The sequence below is a fragment of the Quercus suber genome, unplaced genomic scaffold, assembly GCF_002906115.3.
Source record: "Quercus suber isolate HL8 unplaced genomic scaffold, Cork oak 2.0 scaffold_20, whole genome shotgun sequence".
Taxonomy (NCBI): domain Eukaryota; kingdom Viridiplantae; phylum Streptophyta; class Magnoliopsida; order Fagales; family Fagaceae; genus Quercus; species Quercus suber.
Window position 1 is genome coordinate 45528 of NW_027069485.1, and position 23659 is coordinate 69186.

Here is a 23659-nt window from a genome sequence, read left to right on the forward strand (position 1 = left end):
GAAAATTACAAGAAATAACATAATCTATTAACCCTTTACTAAGTTCAGAGGTTAGGTTACATGATTGGAAATGTGTTAGACACCCAACCTGCTAGTAAAACCGATCTTTTAGACTTTGGTGGATAATAATTGCATCACATCATTCAAGAGTTTGGGGCTGTTTGGTAATGTTGTTCTAGTAACGCTGTTTGTATTTTTTAGAAATACGTGTGGGTGAAAATGTGTGTGGAAATACGTATAATATTGTTTAAACACTGAAAACTGTTACTTAAATAACATATGATTTCAAAGATTGAAACTCTATTCTGGCCATGCATAAAGTTGACATTGAAAGGATTGAAAGATATGGTGAATATGGGTGTGATGTGATAAACCCTAATCTAAGAGCATGTGAACATGTTATTTGAATTGAAAAACCCTAATCATACAAAAGGCTAAGAGCAACCTAGATCTAACATTTGAAGAACTATAAATAATAGATATACTTTAATCCCAAATAGGTAGGGCATAATTAAAAAAATAAAAGTTTAGAAATCTTACTGGCATGCACCAACACTCTTGAGCACTCCAAGCAATAAATTATTTGTAGAAGTGGATTCATTAATACAAAGTTGGTAGCTTGAGACTCAGAGGTCCAAATTATCCCTTCTAGTTAATTGAGAATAGGAGGTCTAAGACACTAAAGACACCTTCCTACTACTTACTCTAGAGAGTAGGTAGTCTAGGGACAAATGGAGAGAGAGGAGAAATCTCAGTTTACTAGGAAGCTTTGAGGATTTTTAGACTATTTTGAACTAATGGCGGAGGGGGGTATTTATACTAGATGTTGGGGAGCTAGGGATGAGTCTCTAAATGATGTGAGACTCTTAGAAATTTAGGTCTCTCGAATTAGACAAGTAAAAACATGGGGAGCAAGCTGGACTAAAAAGGAAGGAAATCTTTGGATTATGGCTAAAGGCGTGTGGAGTATATTAAAAGGAAAATGTACTACTAGGAAGCTTGACAATTGGGATAGAATCCCAATGGTTATAAGCAATAATGCCCTTTGTAGCGTAGTGTTCGTGGTTTAAACTCAACACCCCTTAATAAAAAAAAAAAGGTAAAATATTATTTTGGTTTCTAAATTTTACTAAAAGTTTGTTTTTTTGCCCTTAAACTTTAAAAAATTCATTTATTTTCATCTTAAAATTTATAAAAAGTTTTTTTAATAGGTTAGAGACAAAAATATAGATAAAAAAGATTTTCTTTTCTTCAATAGTTTAAGACCAAAATACATATAATTGGCAAAGTTTAATGACAAAAAACATAACATTTTCAATAGGGACAAGAAACGAACTTTAGAATAGTTAAGAGGGTCGAAATGGCCAAGCACCAATGTTTGGCAAAATATGTATAAATCTACTACTGTTTGTGAAATAATTAAGAATCTCCAATTTTTTTAAAACTTGAGTTTGTGGAACTTGAGTTTTTTGTGTAACTCGAGTTCCATGAAATTTTTTTTGATGTAACTCAAGTTTCATAAAAAATAACACAGCAAATTTGAAGGTTATTTCTTCAAAGAACTCGATTTATATGGCAAACTCGAGTTTCACAAACTTGAATTTCAAAAAGGTGATAAATTTTGATATATTGCTAAATATTTGGCCAAACAAATAGTATATGACCATTTTGACAAGAGATAAAAAAAAGAAAAAAAGAAAAAGATAAAAGAAAAAAAAATGAAAAACAAATTTTTAATAAAATAGTATTTTATCCAAAGAATGAAAAAAGAAAAAAGAAAAAAGAAAAAAAAAATAGCGCCCAATCAAAAATCAAAGGTTGAGCTAAGCACTTCTCTATGCATGTAACCCTATCACTCTCCTTCCCTACTCAATGACTCTCCCTCTTTGCTCTGTTCTGCAATCATCAAATTCTCGCCTCGCTAACCCCATAACCCCAAAGTTCGATCATTAGGGTTTAAATCAACCCCATCGAAATTCTCATTTTTTTTTTTTCATTTTTTCGACTTCAAAATTGTGATAAAGAAATAGAAGAAATGGATTTGGACGAAGACGATTTCGTGTTCTTCGGAACACCGATAGAGCGCGAGGAAGAGATCACAAGCCGAAAGAAGAAAGCCGTGGCCGAAGCTTCCGGTCAACTTCGAACCCTCCCTGTTTGGAAACAAGAGGTACTAACTCCCACTTTTCCTTTTTTTTTTTTTTCCTTCCTCTTTGTTTGGTTCCTAGGAAAGTGAGAAGAAACCAATTTATTTTCCCTTTGAATATGAAAAACTGTTCACCTCTTGAAAATGGAAGAAAATTTTGATGAATTGCTTAAAAAGAGTTTTTTGAGATTCAGCTATAAGTGATTTTAGTGATTTTCATGTGTAACACTGAAATGTGTTGTGAATTGGATTGAGTTCTATTTTGTATGGTGTAATTGTGCTCAGTTTATGAGTAGTGGGTTAGGTTTGTTTTTGATGGTGCAGAATCATGATGTTCTTGCATTGTTTTGATTTCTTATAGAATTAGGATTGCATATTTGTGTTTTTACATAGTATTAGAGGCATAATCTGATTTCTCAAAAAGGCAGCGATTTAGGGGGAAAAAAAAATCACAGAGCATATTGTACAACAATTCTCTTGGGCAACTGACCCCACCTGCCAGAACCGGTTATTAGGTAATCCAGGGGCTTTTCACCCCTGACGGGCTAAGCAGTTTATCCTCATGCCCATGAGGTTCTGCCTAGTTCTATATGAAATGCAATGCTGAATAATCAAACTCTTGTAGGACATTGAATCAAGCGTTGGATTTTGAATTGCATATAGTTGGTCATATAGAATCTAAATCTAATTCAAAGGTTATTACATTGCTTTAAATAGTAGTAAAAAGATTATCCAAATGGTTCTTGTTATGATTTTACAACAAATGGAGGCGACATGTCTTTACTAATGCTGGCCCACTATTATCTTGATTTGTTTTAATATTTAGGTTACAGATGAAGAAGGGAGGAGAAGATTTCATGGAGCATTTACTGGAGGGTTTTCTGCTGGTTATTATAATACTGTGGGATCGAAAGAGGGTATATTTTTACCTTCCGAATAAGGACAGTCATTTTTTTCTTCTTCTTAACTTTGAGACTCTGAGTATTAGTTAACATCTGAACTGTGTGAAACAAATGTGCAGGGTGGACTCCACAGAAGTTTGTATCATCCCGTAAGAATAGAGCTGAAGTCAAGCAACAAAGCATTTTGAACTTTTTAGATGAAGATGAGAGAGCTGTATGTTTCATTTTGGATTTGTCAAGATTTTTTTTTTTTTTTTGCATAGTAATGTTTCACTTAGGCTTTGTTTGATAGGGAGGATAGAGCAGTGAGAGAGAGAAAATGTAAGGAATACGGAAAAAAAAGGAAGGAATAGATACACACACATGTCTTCATTATAGAGTTTGGTATGAGGGATAGAAAAGTGGAGAGAAAAAAAGCATTTTGTATTGAATCGATTTTAGAATACTATAGGAATAAGATTTTCAAATCACTACCTATAAGAAAAAAGATTGTCAAATCACCTATGTAAGAAATTTTCTCTTCTATTTTCTTCCCATTTTGGGGAGATTAAAAATGATGGGCCTGGATAGAAAATAATCATCCCTCATTTTTTCCTTCTTTCTGCTTTTCTACTCTATCAAACAAGAGAAAATATCAATCCATCTTCCCCAAGCGGTTGCTCAATTGGCTGGCGATCACACCTCATGGAATAGAGGTCACTAGATTGAATTTTCCCTTTCCCCTCCCCTAGAGTTAGAACTTAGAACTTATCAAACACACTCTTAGTATTTGTCAACTTTGTGAATTTGTTGCAGGTTTTGGAAATTTGGTGTACGTTTAGGATTTGTTAACACATTTTCCATTTAAAGGCTTTATACCTATAGTGCCAAGAGCTTTGTAGCTCAATTGGTATCTCTTGGTGTTTCCAATAGAGACATCTAGAGTTCAAATCTTCCTTCCTCAACTATCGATTTATCAAAAAACACTTTATGTCTATAGCCAATGAGCTCTGGCTCAGCTGGCACCTCCTCCTGGGTGGAGGTTGAGATCGTGAGTTCACGACCTACTGGGTGTGTGTGTGTGTAACTTAGCGATAAAAAGAAAAGGAAAAAAAATACTTTATATCCATAGTCTGAAATATCTTGAGGGGAGTGGATTTCTAATAGCATTAAACATTAATATACATTGTGCAAAATTTATATTTGTATTAGGGGATTGTGGGAGCAAAGTTATAAAAAAAATTCTATTAGGGATCTTAACTCCATACATTGTGATAATTCATGATTTAATTTTGTGACTAATTTTCATTCTTTGGTGTTTTAAAATATTGTCACTCTTAGTTTCTCACAGAAAAAAAAGTTCACTTTTGATTGAGTTAATGACCTCAACAATCACATTTCTATGCTTTAAAGTCTTTTAGATGTTGATTGAAAATTATCATTGAGAAAGTTAATGGAAGAAAATCCACCCTGCAGTTTTCTGGCCAATTTCTGTTCTGACAAGGGAGCTTCTGTTCAACAGAAGCATATAATTTTCTTGATTTTTATTTTTTTAAATTCTTTCTAGTGCTAGTGTATAGCTGCCCTAGAGTAAGACACCATTGGTTAGTAGATGAGAAGGGACTGCCTATTTTTCTTTTCAAATCAGTAAAGAATTCATGAGAAAAGTGTTCTTATTATATGTTTTAGGATTATACCAAATAAGTGAAAATGAGGGTGAAGTATATTTTTGGCTATCAGTGCTAATTGGATAATGGCATATTTTTACATAGGATTTTTGACTTTGTGTGTGAGCGTGTGTGTGTGTGTTCCAGCTTTTCTTTCATCACTAATTAGGATTTACTTCATGCATACCTTTTGAACTGCCAGTTTGATCATAAAATGGCTCTTCCTTTTTGTACATGAAGATAGGTATCCCATGTTCTATTTGTTCTTTTTTTTTTTTTTTTTTTTTGGATTAGTAGATATATTCTAATTTTTGCATAACTAAGTTCATCTTATAAACAAAAAAGAAGAAGAAATGGTTGCCGACTGAACCGCCCCCCGCCGCCCTCCTCCCTACAAAAAAAGAAAAGAAAAAGAGGCATGATTCTAAACAATGGATTTTTTATTTTTTATTTTTTATGTAGCTCTACTGGCATCTCTTGGTGTTTCCAATAGAGATGTGTAGGGTTCAAATTTTCCCATCCCCAACTATTGAATTATCAAAAAAGAATGTTAAGAGGAAAAATGACTATAAAAGTTTGAGTTCAAGTTACCAATGAGTCTTGCTCAAATTGCATCTCCTTCCCTTGTAAAGCCATACTCATGACTTGTTAGTGTTCCAGCTTTTCTTTCATCATTAATTAGGATTTACTTCATGCATACCTTTTGAACTGCCAGTTTGATCATAAAATGGCTCTTCCTTTTTGTACATGAAGATAGGTATCCCATGTTCTATTTGTTCTTTTTTTTTTTGGATTAGTAGATATATTCTAATTTTTGCATAACTAAGTTCATCTTATAAACAAAAAAGAAGAAGAAATGGTTGCCGACTGAACCGCCCCCCGCCGCCCTCCTCCCTACAAAAAAAGAAAAGAAAAAGAGGCATGATTCTAAACAATGGATTTTTTATTTTTTATTTTTTATGTAGCTCTACTGGCATCTCTTGGTGTTTCCAATAGAGATGTGTAGGGTTCAAATTTTCCCATCCCCAACTATTGAATTATCAAAAAAGAATGTTAAGAGGAAAAATGACTATAAAAGTTTGAGTTCAAGTTACCAATGAGTCTTGCTCAAATTGCATCTCCTTCCCTTGTAAGTATAATGTGGATGGTGAGATCATGGATTCAAGATCCCTGTGTATAACTTACCAATGAAGAAAAGTTTAGGTTTAAATTGTAGCATATACAAATTATACACACACACACACACAGATGTATGTATGTATGTATGTATGTATGCATAAATAATGAACATGTATTGAATGAGTGCGAAAGCCAAAATGGGCGTGTTAACGTAGTATGCATGAGAAAAAAAATTTCATTACCCTGGTATACTCGAGGCATACACAAGAAAACAAAAGTATACTTCTAAAGTTTCACAACTCAGCAAAATCCAACATAGATGAAAAAGAACAAATTGCAGCTATCCCTTTGTACAATTTTTTATTTTTGTGCGTAATAATTTTTGGTTGTTGATTTGTTAACAAATGTGTATGTATTGTCAGTGTGAGACATGGCACAAACATTGAGTTGGCCTAGGTAACGTTGTTGCATATCAATTTTCTAAGGTTTGGAACTTGCTAATGATGTACTAAACAATTTTTTTCATTTAGGTTGATAACAATGAACTGGTTGGTTCAATGACCAGTTTGACTCATGGTTGATCTTTGAATGGTTGGTCCGATGGTTCAATTCAGTTTTTAATTAAAAATGGTTAATAAGGTATAACCATACCAGAGTTGGGGCTGGTTCATGAATGACCAGTTCAACCACTGGTCCTTTTTAAAACAGCAATTTGATGATTGGAACTCATATTTCTTATTCTCCTGTGGTATCTGTGTGTTGTGAATAGAGCACTTTCTTTGACACATTCAAAGACTTAAATTTATAATTGATGATATGCAATCCATGGTTAGACACATCTAATTAGCAAGTCTTTTACATTGGATGTGGTCGTAGATTCAGGAAGTTATTTTGTTGAGACTATGGATTTATTATAAGACTTTGAATCACTTATAAAAAAATAAAATAAATAAAAGACTGAGTTTTTTAACTCACATTGTTTTCACATTTTAGGATTTGGAAGGTCAATCTTTGGGGACATCAATGCAGTTTGATACATTTGGATTTACAGCAGGAGAACTTGCTTGTAAACAAGCTGAGAAGGAACAACAGCAAAGGTTAGATGTTAATTATATGTTTTTGGTGATAATTCATATCATGGAATCAAATTTTCAATTGATGCTTATCTATTTGTTAATCATGTTGACTTGCAAGAGTTTGAAACTTGTGATACCAGGGGTTAAGATAAATTCTGATGGGGCTTGTAATTTTGAATATGTATGACCAATAAATTAAACCTCTGTTAGTTGGATAAAACTAATTACAAATAATGTGCTACATTGTATTATAATATAGATGATCTAGGTTACGGTGAAAACATCTAAGGAAAAGTGTGTTTCTAGAGTGATTATTTTACCCCTTTTTTCTGTTGGCCGGTAATTACTCATGCACTCATTGGATTTGGAACCCATGACCTCACCCATAATGCTACAGTTATGAGGAGTGGAGATGCCATTTTGCCCATGGCCTTGTTTGAATGCTTTCAGCTATCAAGTCTTAATCTCATTCTTTAATTGTGAGTTTAAAGTCTAAATTAAATTTGTAACTTAGGTGGTGTTGTTATCAGAGGAATGGAATATGTCAAATCAAGTGAGTCAGGTTGTTGTACTAGGTATGCCTTTTCAAGTAATAAGAATATCTCCTGTTCACCAATGTTATTGTATTTTACAGACACAATTTGTTTGGCCATCTCATATCTTTCACATGAAAAAAAAAAAAAAAAACGTCTTGAGCTTGCATGAGCCATATTGTATTTTTGATGTGGTCCAAGCTCTCTTTTGCCCAAAGCTATCACATAGAAAAGGCATATTTTTTTATTTTATTTTTATAGAGTAAACATGATAACTTGTTTATGAGATTATATTTCTTATAAAGTCAAGTAGGAATTAGCAATTGAGGTGGGTTTGAAATTCCAATATTTTTGTGAAAATAAATAGACTTTTGGAATTCTCAAATCTTATTAGGAGTGTTGTTAACAACCAGAACTTGTATTTTTGATAAGTAATAAAACTTCATTGAAAAATATAGAAATCATACTAAGGAACCAAAGCACACAGGCAGTGTGCTAAGGAAACAGCTAAACATAAAAAAAGCTATGGTGCATGGAAAGTACAACTATCAAGCAAATCAGCTAGAGTTAAAAGTAATGTCTTTAACTCTTGTGTCGTGTCCCTGGTGTTTTAATGTCTTACTATTCCTTCTCTCTGCTGGGTTGTTGAGAGGGTCTACTGGTATATATTTCTCTTGGAAGAGTACATGGGGTGCTAAGGCGTTTGGGAAGTTTTCTTTCTTCACTTGGACAACTATGTTAGGAAAGATTTCTTTTGATCGGTAAGATAAGAATTTCATTGATGAAGAAAAACAGGACGAGGCCCAAGTACACAAGGGAGTATCCTATAGACACTCTAAAAGAAGAAATAAAACAAAAATTAACCTAGATAAAATCTTTCCAAAAAGGCTAAAAGATCAGAATCTAAATCGAAAGAAGGTGAATTACCTTTTCGCCACTCAAATAGTCCCATAAGCTGTGACTTAAGTTCAATTATCTAATGTTCTTTGCCTTTGAAGTTATGCATATTCCTTTCTTTTCAAACAATAAGGAACAGCCCCCTAGATCCTTGATTGCATCTTTTTAGCACATAAGAAGAAAGATTTTAATTGTAAATAATCTTTGGAAAATGATTTTTTATTCTTAATTATTTTTAGTATTGATTGGTGTTGTATGTGCAAAATTAGTAGTCAGTTGATTATCTTATACTCTATTGTTTGGGCCATCTTCTACTTCTTTGTTCGCTGGCAAGAGAGATTTTGGATTTGGTGTCTTGTGGTTATGGGTTAGCCTAAGAACGTGATTTAGTGGCTTGCTTGCAAGTCGGCCAGGGGAGTTTGGTTGTCATGAAAGTATAAATGATTGGAATACTGTTCTTTAGTATGTAATGTGCATAATTTGGAGAGGAAGGAGTAGTAGGATCTTGATGGGCTTGACCGCTTGAGGTCCTTGGCATGAGAATAGGTTTTATTTATTTTTGAGAAAATTATACTTTTTCACCCTAAACTATACCCTATTTTACACTTACCCCCTGAACTACAAGAATGCATGATTGGCCCCTTTCACTAAAACCCGTGTAACACTTTACCCCCTTCTGTCACTTTCTTAGTTAAGTTTAATGGAATGTAGCAATAAAAGACCAGTTCACCCTCTACCGTCTGTTTGGATGGAGGGGTAAATTAGTTTTTTAATGCTAAATTCCGTTAGGCTTAACCCCAAAACAGATAGTAGAGGGTTAAGTGTTACAGGGTTAGAACTTTGGAATCCTATTCTAGAGAGAATGGAGAGGAGATTAGCAGGTTGGAAGAGAATGTATCTATCTAAAGGGGGTAAGGTGACACTCATTAAAAGCTCACTCTCGTTTTTATCTACATATTTTCTTTCCTTTTTTCCTTTACGGGGTAAGGTGGAAAAGCGTATAGAGAAATTACAGAGAGATTTTCTGTGGAATGGGATTGGTGGTGAACCTAAAATACATTTAGTTAATTGGGCCAAGGTATGTAGGCCTTTGCAGGTTGGGGGTTGGGTATAAGACGGTTGCGGAATTTTAATTCTGCTTTGCTAGGTAAATGGTTGTGGAGGTATGGCACGAAGACTGAGGCTTTTTGGAGAAGGGTCATAGAGGCAAAATATGGGAACATTTGGGGTGGTTGGTGTACGAAAAAGGTGACAAGTCCTTATGGGGTCAGCTTGTGGAGATATATTAGAAGCGGCTGGTTGAACTTTTCTAAATTCCTTGTTTATGATGTGGGGGATGCTACTAGAGTGAAATTTTGGAAGCATGTGTGGTGTGGAGATTGTACTCTCCAAGAGGCCTTGTCGAAGCTTTATTGTTTTAGTAAGGCCAAAGGATTCCTCGGTGGTTGAAGTTATGGGTTGGTCTGCTGGGAGGTTTCACCGGAATGTGCAATTTTGTCGTCCACAATAAGATTGGGAAGAAGAAGCTTTTGACCAGTTTGTGGGGTTGGAGTATTCTTTGATAGTGCGGGGGTTTGGCCTAGACAAGGTTTGTTAGAAACCTGCAAGGAATAGAGGTTTTAAGGTTAGAGGTTATTATAGCTCTTTCAACCCTCCTACTTTTGTTTCCTTTCCATGGAGAATGATATGACAATCAAAGGTTCCTCCAAAGGTGGCTCTCTTTTCTTGGTCTACTTCCTTAGATAAGATCTTAACAACAGACAACCTTCATAAAAGACGAGTAATAGTGCTTGATTGGTGTTATATGTGTAAGAGGTGTGGGGAGTCGGTGGATCATCTTTTCTTCTTCATTGCTCCATAGCTTGGGAGTTGTGGTCCTTGGTTTTCTGCTTGTTTGGTATTCAGTGGGTTATGCCTCATACTGTTCTTGAGTTGTTTGAGGCTTGGCAAGGAAAGTTTGCGCGACATTGTCACATTGATGTTTGGAGATTAGTGCCTCATTGCTTGATTTGGTGCATTTGGCGTGAAAGGAATGCTAGAAACTTTGAGAATTGTGAACGTCCTTTGCTGGAGATTAAGTATTTTTTCTTAGACACTCTCTTTGAATGGAGTGTGATTTTTTCTCATTTTTCTTGTTCTTCTTTTTCCTTTTTTCTTGACCATTGTTCTTTTGTTTCCTGATTTGTGCCTCCATAGTACATTCCCAATGTACTCGGTTTGGCAATCTTTTTATTATTAATAATATTCTTACGTTATTTATCAAAAAATGGTTAGAACTTTGGGTGGTCAATTGTGCATTTTAATAGTTAAGGAGGCAAAGTGTAAAATGGGTATAATTTTGGGTGGAAAAGTATAATTTCCCCTTTATTTTTTTGTCTTTGAGATCTTTGTATGATTGTTTTTCATTTATTCATTTATTTATTTTAGTTTGTATGATGGGTTGACTGCTTTAGGCAGTATACATTCAGCACACACACACACACACAAATATAAATATATATATATATATATGTATGTATGTATGTATGTATGTATGTACAATAATTTTTAATTTAAAATTTTTTGAGACCTGAACTACTGGTTGTATATGAGCTTCCTCCTTTTTATGATAAAGTTACTTTCCTTTATAAAAAAGAACTATTTTCTGTTAATTTGCATAAACTCTGGGAAGAAGATTGATGAATCAAAATTTTCTATATTTTTGTGACTGAGAAAACAGATTATAGATCTTCACTTCAGAACCAAATGAAATCATTCCAAAAAGAAGTGTACCTTCTTTATGAAGCGTTGCACTCCAAATTTTTTTTTTTGTTCCCATGCTCCAGTGAACACATATAAATAGTAAACATGATGATAAATGATTTAGTAAATGGACTGTTTTTTCTTTTCCTTTAGTTGTCTTTTGAAAGTTCCAAGTAATTGTTATATATTTCTTGATGCATGTTTATTTCATGAAGACAGCTTCGTGAAAGGTTTTTCTGGTTTGTTTATATTATGTTTGTCGTGTATTGCAGGCCATCAGCGATTCCTGGACCTATCCCTGATGAATTAGTTCTTCCAGCCACAGAGTCTATTGGTTTGTTTCAGTTAATGTGGAATAATGTGTGCTAATGGTGTTTTTGATACAAATCCTGAATCTTATAGTTTGCTGTTTTTGATTAGGTGTAAAATTGCTGCTGAAGATGGGATGGCGACACGGTCACTCTATTAAGGATTCACGCCCTAATTCGCTATATGGTATTTATTTCAAGATTTATTTAATTATTACTTTTAAATATTTCTTTTTTATTCATTTCATCTGATTTTAGGCTTCTTTCGCAGCATGTGTCTTGATTCCTATATTTCTGCTTGAGCCTGGGGCTTAGAAATTAGAAATTAATATGTGGGTTAACATACATACAGCCTGCCTTTATATGTCTTACAGAATTCAGTTAGTATACTGCCTGTTTCATTTGCTTTGTTGTTACTGGCTGAACGTTCATGCATAACAGATGCCAAGTAGACATTGATTCAGTTTGTTCTAAATTACAATGTGTTGATCATGGGAAATAACATCTGATTCTGCTTCTACTTTGTTGATTGCATTTTTTTCCTAGTTTAAGTAGATTTCAGCACAAATATATCTCACTCCATGTCTTTGTTATTTACTTATAGATGCTCGTAGAGAAGCTCGAAAGGCTTTCTTGGCATTTTCTTCTGATGATGCAAAAGCACAGCTAGCTGAGTCTGAGTCTGTTCAGGGCAACCTTGAAAGTATTACTGAGCAGCCTACTAATGATGATGTCCAGTCTTATCAAAGTACACCTGTGAGAAATCTTCCCACGGTCTTTTTAGTTCTTGATTCTACCTTTGAACTCTTATAAGTTATACTGATCCAATTGGATGATGTGTGATGAGAAACTCTTTTTGTTTTTTTTTTCCTTCTCCATAAATTATGCCATGGATTTGCTCAAACTTATGTCCATTTATTATTTTATTTTTGGTATGATTTAATTTATTTTTTTTTTTGTGGGTTGACTTTCCAACACTATTAAGTTTTTGGAGCCCCAAAGAGGTTCTGCTGCACGTGTTTAGAACTATTTCCTGGACCATAGCCCTGCTTTAGTATTCTATGTCTGATCTGTTTTTTGATGATGCCCTGCTGACTCAGCAGCTAACATCTGTTTATGTTGTGTTGTGCCACTTAGCTGGGTTCAATTCTCTGCCAGAACTTGAATATATTTACCTGATTTTCCAGGCAGAAAGTAAAAAATTATATTATAATTAACAATCATTGGTTTTATCATCATTGTTGTTTAGTTTATGGATTCATTAAGCTAACATCTGTTTATGTTGTGTTGTGCCACTTAGCTGGGTTCAATTCTCTGCCAGAACTTGAATATATTTACCTGATTTTCCGGGCAGAAAGTTAAAAATTATGTTATAATTAACAATCATTGGTTTTATCATCATTGTTGTTTAGTTTATGGATTCATTAGCTATTATCAGTTCCAAATGGATCCTCAAAAAATTCCCTCTCGGTGGCAGTAAAAAATGTCTCTGACAACTTTTTCTTACTTCAGGTTTATGTGCGCAATCCAAAGCAGGACTTGCATGGTTTAGGTTTTGATCCTTATAAGCATGCTCCCGAGTTTAGGGGTATGTAATTTCTTAAAACATATTAGGTTGCTGCTAACTCTTTGATAGCTGCAGTGCAACTGTATCTTCACTGCTTTTCAGTTTTTTATTTCTGTCTCTCTTTTTAATTGATTTTTCTTATAATGTACTCAGAAAAGAAAAGATCACGCATGTCTGGGAAAAGGGAGGCTGGAAATAGAAAAGCATACTCAACAAAAGATAACCTTTTTGGTTTCAAGTGTAAGATCTATTATCTGATTAATTGGTTAAACATGTCCTTGTTGGCTATGGTACTTACAGCTGTGTCTGTCTTTGATTCTTCTGTTTTGCTTTCATGGATTTCTTGTTTTGACTTTTATTTGACCTATTAAATTGAATTCATCAGCAGGAAATGTTGCACCTGGTTTTGGCATTGGAGCACTTGAAGAATTTGATGCTGAAGATGAGGATGTCTATGCCGCTGGTTAGTTTTTCTTTGCTTTTAGATTAGCTTTATAAATTGTTTGTTTAGCTAATAGTCACTCAGTTTTACAGAGGTTTATGCAATGTTTTGAAACCTGTACCTGACTGGTTGATCCAATATATCAGAATGTCAATCCGTCTTAGTTTTGAACTGGGTAACCCTATAAGTAATAACCAGAATGTTCTTTGTTATGATCTGCATGAATCAACCGTTGGACAAGGAAACTGCTGTACCATTGACCTTTCTCTTGATCAGGCCAATTTGCATTTCAATTTTTGAAAAACTTCAAAATGAGCCGCATGGAGATCTGAAACTGTACTCTGAAGTCAAAATATGAGGTCAAAGTGACCTGGCTACTTTTATTGAAGCTCTTTTTTAGTGGGGCATGTGGGTACGAAAAGGTTGTTTTAGAGTCCGATTGGAAAACAGTAATTAGTAAACTTTCTAAACCCCCTACCTGTCTGAACAAAATAGAGGAAGTACTGAAAACTGAAAACTTGTTGAGTTCCTTGGTTAGGATTGGACATGAAAATTTCTCACATTCATTGAGAAGGAAACCATATTGCTGATTGGTTGGCTGGAAATCATGATAATTTTCCACTAGGGATCACTAATTTTTCTTTCCCTCCTAATGGGCTGATTGGACATGCAATATTTCTCACATTCTCTGCCCTGTGTTTGTCTCATGTTTGTTGGGCCTAGCACACCTGCTGTACCCGCTTTGGCCATTTTGTATTCTTTTTTCTTATGTACACAATAATAGAAATATTCTATGACGTCACCAATAAGCTCTAGCTAAAATGGCACCTCATTCCTTTGTAAGAGCTAGGTGGAGCATGAGGTCATGGGTCATGGTCGGAGTGAAGTTCCATCACCATTAACCCCCGTCCTGATCTGTTTTTCCGGTTGATATATATATATATATATATATATAACATTGGAGTTTGGTTTCATCATGGACACAGAATTTACTTGTGCTGTCCTAAGAAGCACAGATACTTCATTTACTGGCTGTGTCATGTTATGATTTTTCAAAAATTGCTCGTGTCGTTGTGTCATACCCGTACTTGTACTAGTACCCGTGACTGTGTCCATGCTTTCTTAGTGCTATCTTTCCCTGTCATAATTAATATCACCTCTTCTTGCTTTTAATGTTTCCGCTCATTTCATTGGGACATGTCTCCAAATTAGGAATTTTTACCAGTTACAAAAGAGAAAAAGGTTTTAACTTTCATGCTTTATATGTGATAATATTTCACATAAGATAATTGTGTAATGTGGTATGGTATCTGATGTTGTTGATCAATCAGGTTTTGAAGTATTGCTCAGGATGCTGGCTGCCTTGTTTATTTATTTACTTTTTTTTTTTTGTTGCTTTCTTTTTCCTTTTAAAATTTTATTATTATTATTATTATTTTCCAAAATTAGGAAAAGTGCTGCTTCTGAAAGTTGCCTGTCTGTGATGGGGCAAACAGTTCTTCTAGTTATATGTCCAGTCCTTCATTAATTCCACTTTTAGATTATACTAATGCACACAATCTAGTTTATCTAACTAAGAAATTTGCTTTTCAGGTTTTGACTTTGTGGATACTTATGTTCAAGAAGTCGAAGAGCCATCAAGCTTGATCACAGACAGTAAACCAAAGTTGCTTGCAAAGGAAACAGGTGTTCTGCCTGGCTTTAGAGTTGCATCAAATTCTGACTACCAGTTGGAACGGTAGTAGTAGTTGTTGTTTTTCTCTTCTTATTATTTTAATTTCATTATTTGTGGAATGATAGAATCCCAAGTCCCACAAATTTCTGATAATAACAGCTTAATTCTGGACCTTGAAATGGCCATGAAAGAGAGCCCATTGGCAAAAAACTGTAGTGTTATAATGTATACAACTGGATAGAATGTCTTTCATTAGTAATAAATATCTGAAGTGTTATTATTTATTCTTAGTTTGTGGTGATTTTTAATTTAAACGTGATATTCTCTTTTCAAAAAAATGTAGTTACTTTCACTTGTTTCTCTCTGTTTATCCCTTCCTCCAGGATTGTAACTGAGTCATTTTGAAATATTCTTCAGGTTTGATCCTCCTGTGATTCCAAAAGATTTTGTACCCTGCCACAAATTTCCGGGTCCTCTTGAGACAAACTACAGGCTTGCTGATTCTCCTCCACCAGAGGTCCCTCCTCCAGAGGATAATAATCTGAAACTCTTAATTGAAGGGGTTGCAACTTTAGTAGCTCGATGTGGTAAATTATATGAAGATCTCTCCAAAGAGAAGAATCAGTCGAATCCATTATTTAATTTTCTTACTGGAGGAAATGGCCATGATTATTATGCAAGGAAGCTGTGGGAGGAGCGACAGAAGCGTACCGATCAAAGCAGGCAGCAAGTGGATGTGAAGCTGTCTTCAAGTATGCGGAAGATGACAGCAGAGAGCCGTGGTAAAATCTTAGGGGAAAGGCCTTTGGAAAGAAGCATTAAAGATTTGAGTTCATCTGTTGCTTCTGCAGAAGGCATTCAACTCCAATTCAATCTTTCAGATACATTTACTGAACCTGCATCGTCTGTGAGTTGCATCTTCCTTTTTATTCAACTCCAATTCATATTGGATTTCTTCCCCTATTTTCATTTTTTTAGACCATGGCCATATAATGGAGTTTAGAGTGGAGAGTGTTGATTTTCTCCTTTCCTAACACTGGAATTTAGAGTGGGTTGCATGAAGCTGTGAAGCCTTTCAAAGATGATCCTACAAAGCAAGAAAGATTTGAGCGGTTTCTCAAGGAAAAGTACCAAGGAGGGCTTCGCTCTACAGATTCTAGTGGATCTAGTAATATGTCTGAAGCATCACGTGCTCGTGAGAGATTAGACTTTGAGGCCGCAGCTGAAGCAATACAGAAAGGACAGTGGGGTAAAGAAAGCAAGCACTTTTCAGCAACTGGAGGAATGCAGTTCACTTCTGGCGGAGTAGAGGTATGTTTCAGGTTGTAAAGTATTAGATTTATTTAAAATTTTGTAGTGTCTGATTCAATTTTTCATTGGAAACAGCAAGCTAAAGGTACTGAAGCTGAAGATCTGATTATGAAGAATATGTTTCCAAAACGAGAAGAATATCAATGGCGTCCTGCACCTGTCCTATGCAAGCGCTTTGATCTCATTGATCCTTATATGGGGAAGGTAGTTTATTCTGTTTTCCTCCCTACAGTTCTGTTTCCTGATCTGCCTTATTCAAAGCTTTTCTTTTTACTCCCCAACCCCTGCCCCCTCCTTTTTTTTTTTTTCTTCTGGAACACCTGTTTCTCCAAAAGTCTCCCCTTTCTTTCTGTTTACTGGAAAGATTTATTCTTTTCTGTTTCAGCATGGCTACAACTTTTTCTTTTTTGTCTTATTTATGTATTTATTATAAGTAAGAATAATTTTATTAAAAAAGGACTACTTCATGCATAAAAGGCACAAAGAAGCCAAAATAACATTGCAGAGCTGCTATATTATTTTGGTCTATTTAGATCCCTTGTTCAGTTATATTGGGAGGCATTATTTTTCTTTCTAGATAAGTTGGATTCTTGCAGGGGGTGGCACAGGAATATGGATAAGTTTCCTAACTAAATTGAGTTTTTTTCTTCCTTAACCACATCCCACCCCCTCCCCCCCCCCGCGGCGGCATTCTTCTCTTTTTCCCCAGCTATTGTAGTTTTGTTTTTGTTGGTTCTCTCTCTCTCTCACTTGTATAGAGGGGGGCTTGTGATTCACTAAATTCAAATTTCTCTTTGGGATATTCATTCTTGTTTCACTTTTTGAATGGAAGTTCCATATGAGAGTACATACCATGTTTCCTTGTCACTTAAGGGGCATTATTGCCACTGTCATAAGTTTTGCTTCTCTGAATATTACATCAACTCAACGTACTTTTTCCAATTTGCAGCCAGCACCAGCTCCACGGATGAGGAGCAAGATTGATACTCTTATTTTTACATCAGATTCGGCCAAAGAAACAAAAGTGGAAGAGACTATAATTGCAAATAGAGACTTCTCCATGCTTCAATCTGATGTTCACGGAATAAGCCAAGATGTGGCTATCAAGGAAAATGAAGTTGAGGTAGAAGTTGAAAATGTTGAGAGGCCAGTTGACCTGTACAAGGTACTTTTAATTCTGTCTTATTGTACTTGTTTTTAATTTTTAAAGTATTTTGGGCAACCCATTTAAAAAAATATGGCCTGTTTACTACTTGATTTTATATAAGTTTGCTTAAAATTTTTCTCCAACTAAATTTTCTGTTGATTTGGTGAAAACTATTTTAATGTAACAGACTGTTGGATTACAATCTCTCTCCAACTAATTTTTCTGTTGATTTGGTGAGAACTTTTATAACGTAACAAAATTTTTATAAAAAGCAATTTAAATCCAAGCACTAGAAGTTATGAAGGAGTTTTATAGATTACCCATTTCAATTTGCCATTTTTACAAGTCTTATAATAGTGAATAGTGGAATATTCTCCCAATTAGAAGTAAAAAAGATCAGGGATATCTGGGGATTGTGCTTATTCCTCTTTCTTTCTTCCATCTCTCCATCAAAATCCCAAAATGTCACATGACAACTAATAACTAAAACTGCAAGACCTTAAGCAACAACAAGAAGACAATTGTTAGTTTTTTTTTTTTGGGATGGGGGGTTGGTGGGGATGTTCTAAACATGGATAATGGCTAATTTAACTTTTTTAGGAAATGACCAAAAGTTGCGACCATCTTACTTGGTTTTTGAGGCAGTTCATTTTAATTACACCATTGGTGCTTATCATCCTCTGCAAGCATTAATTCTAAACATATCAATTCAACAAAAAAGGGGTTAAAAAAAAAAGCTTAACTTGTTAGCCAAAGAAATTGGTAAGTTCCCTCTCCCGTGTGTGTGTGTTTGTTTCTCAAAAAAAAAAAAGAAAAAAAGAAATTGGTAAGTTATCTGTAATAATTTATTTTAACTGGTTAGCTATGAAAGAGGCTCTAGCCTGAGGCCCTTTACTTGGTTCTTAAATGTTGAGAACTTCAGCTTGGATCTGATATTGGATGATTATAATTCTATTAATTTTAACTTTTAGCTCAACTTTCTATGGAGAAACCCAGTCATACTGGTCATACTTTTCTTTCTTTGTGCACCTATCTACATTATAGTTGGCTTGTAATAGAGTGCATTGATGCACTATGATTTTCCCAATCTTTCTATGTATCTTTATTAGAGATTGATTGCATGCACCTGATGGTAGTGGGATAAATTTGCTTGATGGATTTGGTTTATGATGTTCATTATGATGATATCACATACACTAGGGACTTTATTATGCAAATTATGAATTGCTATATCTGTCATACCTGAATTTTACACAATTTTACTTGTCTCCATGGACTCGTCAGTTTGGCCTTTTCCATCTGTGTGGGTGTGTATTGGGGTTAGGGGGGGAGCGTGTGAATACCTGAATCCTTTACTCCCTTTATGGTATGTTTGGAATAGAGGGAGATAGGGGGTAGAGGAGTACCCTTCTCCTCTCCTCTCCCTCCATCCACAGGTAGGGTAAAAGGATGACTTCACTTTATGTTTCCTGCCAATAGTAGATACACACCTTTAATTATTGCAATAGAAATCGCCTTCATTTCTTTTCCCATGGTAGCATGAAAGCTCAACTCTAATTTTAATCCTAATGGATGATTAGACCAAGATAATGAAAATATTTTCTCTTGGTGGATAGCTCTTGTAGTTCAGCCATGACTAGCTTATCTTCTCTGCTCAAAGTTTAGTCAACTTACAGTCCATAAAAAAAAAATTATGGATACGGTCCTTTTAGTACTGCTCACTTTTAAGTTTTTAACCAGCATGATATTCTGTCCGATGCCAACTTCCAAAGCAACTAGTATATCTTTTTGATAAATTCAACATATGTTCATGTTGACCTGAAGATTAGATCAGTAGGTGTTCAACAATTGTGTTTGTCTCCCTGGTTCTGCTGTCATTCATTATATGACAAATAGCCCATTTTCAGTGTTTCATTTGTTGGGCATAATCCATGTGTACGATATGTGGTTACTTTTTATTTGTAGCAATTCTAACCATCTTCTTTTGTGCAGGCTATTTTCTCTGATGATTCAGATGATGAAAGGGAAACCACCAGTCTTAACAAAGTTGAAAATCCAGAAAAAAAGATTGAAGCGGCTACTACAACATTAAACCGTTTAATTGCAGGTGACTTTTTGGAATCCTTGGGTAAAGAACTAGGCCTAGAGGTTCCCCCTGATCTGCCCCAGTCAATAAATATGGCCAAGACCCCTGCTTCACAAAAAGAAGCTGCTAATACCAATGTGGGAGATTCCAATATCCCTCCTGTTAAAAATAACCCTTCTTCCACCGTTTTTAGTGAGACTTTAAATCATGAGTTGCCTCACAACCGGAAGATTGCTATAGAGAGCAGGACTGAGAAAAATGAAGTCATTCATGGTAAGTTGGCCAAAAGTGTTGGCATATATATGGAGACTGGTTCTACTGAGAATAACCTTGATAAAGTTGATTTAGAAAAGAGGGTCCACGAGGATAGTAAAGCTAAAACACCCTCAAGCCGTCACAAAAATTGTAACAGCAATTCATCATCAGAAGATGAAAGGAGCAGAAAGCAGTCCAAGCGACATCGGCATAGAAGTGGTGATTCGGATAGTGATTCATCCAGTGATCATCGAGATCGTTACCGTTCTAGGTCAAAAGGGAGAAAGAAGGAATCTTCTCGAGAGAAAAGTGGTAGCAGCAGAAGACACTCAAAACATCATAAGCATAGAAGCAGGGATTCTCCGGGCAGATCTCAATATGATAGTGATAGAGAACATAGAGAAGCTAAGAGAGAGAAACGGAAAAAGAGGGATTGACATGAAGTTTCTGTTTCCTTTCATTCAGAATCATACTATCTGTGGAAAAATATCAGATTAGAAATTTGCATAGAAAAAACAGTAAATTGGAAAGTCCTTCTGAATAGAGTTTTGTACAATGGCTTTGAGAGCAGCAGCCTGCTATAGCCTGTAGCTAAGTTGATGGGGATGCTTTGTAATATTGCTCTGCTTCTGAAGCTTCGCTTTGAAATCAAAATTTTGTTGCTGAAGTGAGATTAAGCTTCATAATTATGTTGTCCGAACATTGCATGAAAGTTGTTTACACTTTAGGGAGAAGATTGATCTCTTTGAAACACCATTGTACAAGTTACCTATCAATAGATTTACTTGCTTCGAGAGGTCACTAATCTACTCAAGTGCCTAATGATGCGTACATATTACCAAGAAAATTGTTGTTGTAGTGGTGTAATATCATTAACATGTTTATAAGAATTTGGTCATCTTCTCTCTCTCTAGCTGCGAGTCATTCCCAAAGCTTGTGTAACCCTTCCTCAAGTCTTACACCGGGTCCAATGATTTAGTGGCTGGAAAAATGGAAGAGATGCCTAAAGAGTTTAGGTTTAAGATTCTGGACTGGATTGGTTTTGATGAGCAGCTGCCATTGCTTTAACGTGGCTCATGAAAATGCACGCATTTTTTTTTCCAGGCTACAAGTAGTGTCGAGGGGATTGGGCCTGTGGGGGAGAGGCACTCGAGCTACATTTTCAGAATAATGGGCGGAACTAGAAGAGTTCGGAAGTTAGAAACTGAAAACTAAGTTGTGAAGCAGATGCAAATATGCTGCACAAGCATAAAGGGATCACACAAACGAAAGTCTTACCCTGATCTTGATTTTTTCATTTCCATTTTTCTATCCTCTCATGCATTGAATCTCTGCTGTTCTTTATCTAATGCTCCTTTCCTGTAAGAGATTTTACTTCCCAACTGCCTATCTTAACCTTTCGTTTGTGCTCCATTATTGGTATTAAAGAACAATGGCTAAATTTAGGGATAATGATAGTGTACCCACAATTGATTTGGGCTTGCTTTATGTTACCAACCCGTTGTTTTAAAAGTCACTTTACTCATTTGTGAAGCCAGGAATTGAACGAAAAGCGATAAGAGGCCATAGATTTTAGTGGAGAGTTTGAAATTAGCTTAGATGGCGGAGGTGGAGGTGGAGGTTAAGGGTTTTGAGACTGGTAGGTGTTGAGATTTGGGAAACCTAGTTGTGTTTGATCTAGATTATAACCCGACCCGAAATAATATTGCTACGGTTTTTAATAGGAGATATTTTGAGGCTTAGTCCATAGAAATTTTTTTTTGCCCGTTTTGTAGCCCATTGTGAATCTTGTGTGTGGGATAGAAAAACTGTTGTTTTGGAGATTATGATAGAGAAAACTGTACTTCCGCATCTTGTAATTTTCCTTGTGAATAATGAAATTCATGTAACTTCGTGGAAGTAGGCAAATTACTGAACCGCGTAAATATTATCTTGTGTGATTATTTTCTTTGACACATATTTTTCTCTATTTTTGCATATTATAGATTTGAGAATTTTGTATTAATTCCCTTTAGTAGGCTAAGGGTTATGAGAGGGGGAGGTTGAGGAACACACTCAATAGGGCTGTAAATGAGTCAAGCTGAATTGAGTATTAAAAGTTCAAGATTGTTCATTTAATTTTATTTCAAATACGAGCCAAGCTCAAGCTCAAGCTCAATAATAAATGAGAACACATGTTCAAGCTTGGTTCATTTTATTGTCAAGTTAGTTTGAGCTAGTTGATTAACTTGTTTATTTTCCATATAAAAGAATCATTACAACAAAAGTATTTTACCACTTTAAAAATATATAATAATAATTAATAATTAAATAATAGTTAAATTATATTATTTGAGTTATAATGATTGTCTATGAGTTGATGAAAATTAGATTCACCAATTTCTATTTTGGTAAAAAAAAAATATTTACAATTAAACTGTTTCAATAAATTACAAATAATAATTTTATATTTTATGAACTTTTTATAACCTTATATAATTATAATCTCAAGTATATATATAATATATTTTAAACATTTATACACAAATATAATATTATATATATACTTCAATCAGCCTTAAACTTGTGAGTTTGTTGATAAGCACAATTTTATGTTTGCACTTGACTTATCAATAATTATAGAGCTTGAACTTGGGCTTGAGTGGCTCATTTGCTAAATGAATAAACATAAACGATTTTTTTTTTCCTTGAATACAAGGCTGTACGAAAACCACCAATACCAACAAACCGATGCAAAATGAGCCAACTTGGGCTTGACTTTGGTGATTAAATTTTGGCACAGCTTGGTCGCTGTGATTATTAAACAGTGGTGGTTTTGAAGCCACCAGAGAAAATGTGATTTTTTTACTGTGAAATAAATATTGCTATGATTTTTAATGGGAGATATTCTTAGTGCATGGATAATTTTTTGGCCCATTTTGTAGTCCATTGTAAATTTTGTGCGCATGATAGAAAAACTGTTGTTTTGGAGATTAGGTTTTGTGTAGTTTTTGGCAGAGAAAATTATATTGCCGCATCTTATAATTTTCCTTGTGAATAGTGAAATTCATGGAACTCCGTGGAAGTAGGCAAATTGCCAAATCACGTAAATATTATCTTGTGTGATTGTTTGTTTGTTTGTTTGTTTTGTTTTGTTTTTTTTTTTTGTTTTGTTTTTTTTTTTTTTTTTTACATATATTTTTCTCTATTTTTGCATCTCACGTATCTGAGAATTTCATATTTATTCCTTTAGGAGGCTAAGGGTTATTGGGGGGGGGGGGGTGTCAAGGAATACACCCACACCATTGTCAATAGGGCTGTAAATGAGTCAAACTGAACTGAGTATTACAAGTTCAAGATTGTTCATTTAATTTTATTTCAAATACAAGCCAAGCTCAAGCTTAATAATAAATGAGATCACAATATCACATGTTCAAACTTAGTTCATTTTACTGTCAAGCTATCTTGACCTTGTTTAGGAGCTAGTTGATTAACTTGTTTATTTTTCATATAAAGGAATCATTACAACTAAAGTATTTTACCACTTTAAAAATATATAATAATAATAATTAAAAATTAAATAATAGTTAAAATTATATTATTTGAGTTATAATGATTTTTGTCTATGAGTTGATGGAAATTAGATTCACCAATATCTTTTCTGGTTAAATATATATATATATATATACACACACACACAATAAAATTGTTTCAATAAATTACAAATAATAATTTATATATTTAAACTCTTTTATAAGCTTATATAATATAATCTCAAGTGTGTGTATATATATATAATATATATATATTATATTAAATATAAAAACA

General features: G+C 34.6%; 1 protein-coding gene across 1 annotated transcript; it reads left to right on the forward strand.

Moving 5' to 3' along the window:
• The first annotated feature begins 1802 nt into the window (after positions 1–1802).
• On the forward strand, positions 1803–21340 carry LOC111997085 (G patch domain-containing protein TGH). The gene is made up of 16 exons (XM_024029140.2): positions 1803–2170; positions 2973–3063; positions 3168–3262; positions 6807–6910; positions 11334–11395; positions 11482–11556; positions 11974–12125; positions 12882–12957; positions 13090–13176; positions 13322–13399; positions 14972–15116; positions 15471–15960; positions 16101–16364; positions 16440–16568; positions 17314–17529; positions 19504–21340. The coding sequence occupies exons 1-16, from the start codon at positions 2036–2038 to the stop codon at positions 20287–20289; spliced, it is 2985 nt and encodes a 994-aa protein (XP_023884908.2). The 5' UTR covers positions 1803–2035; the 3' UTR covers positions 20290–21340.
• Positions 21341–23659: the final 2319 nt, after the last annotated feature.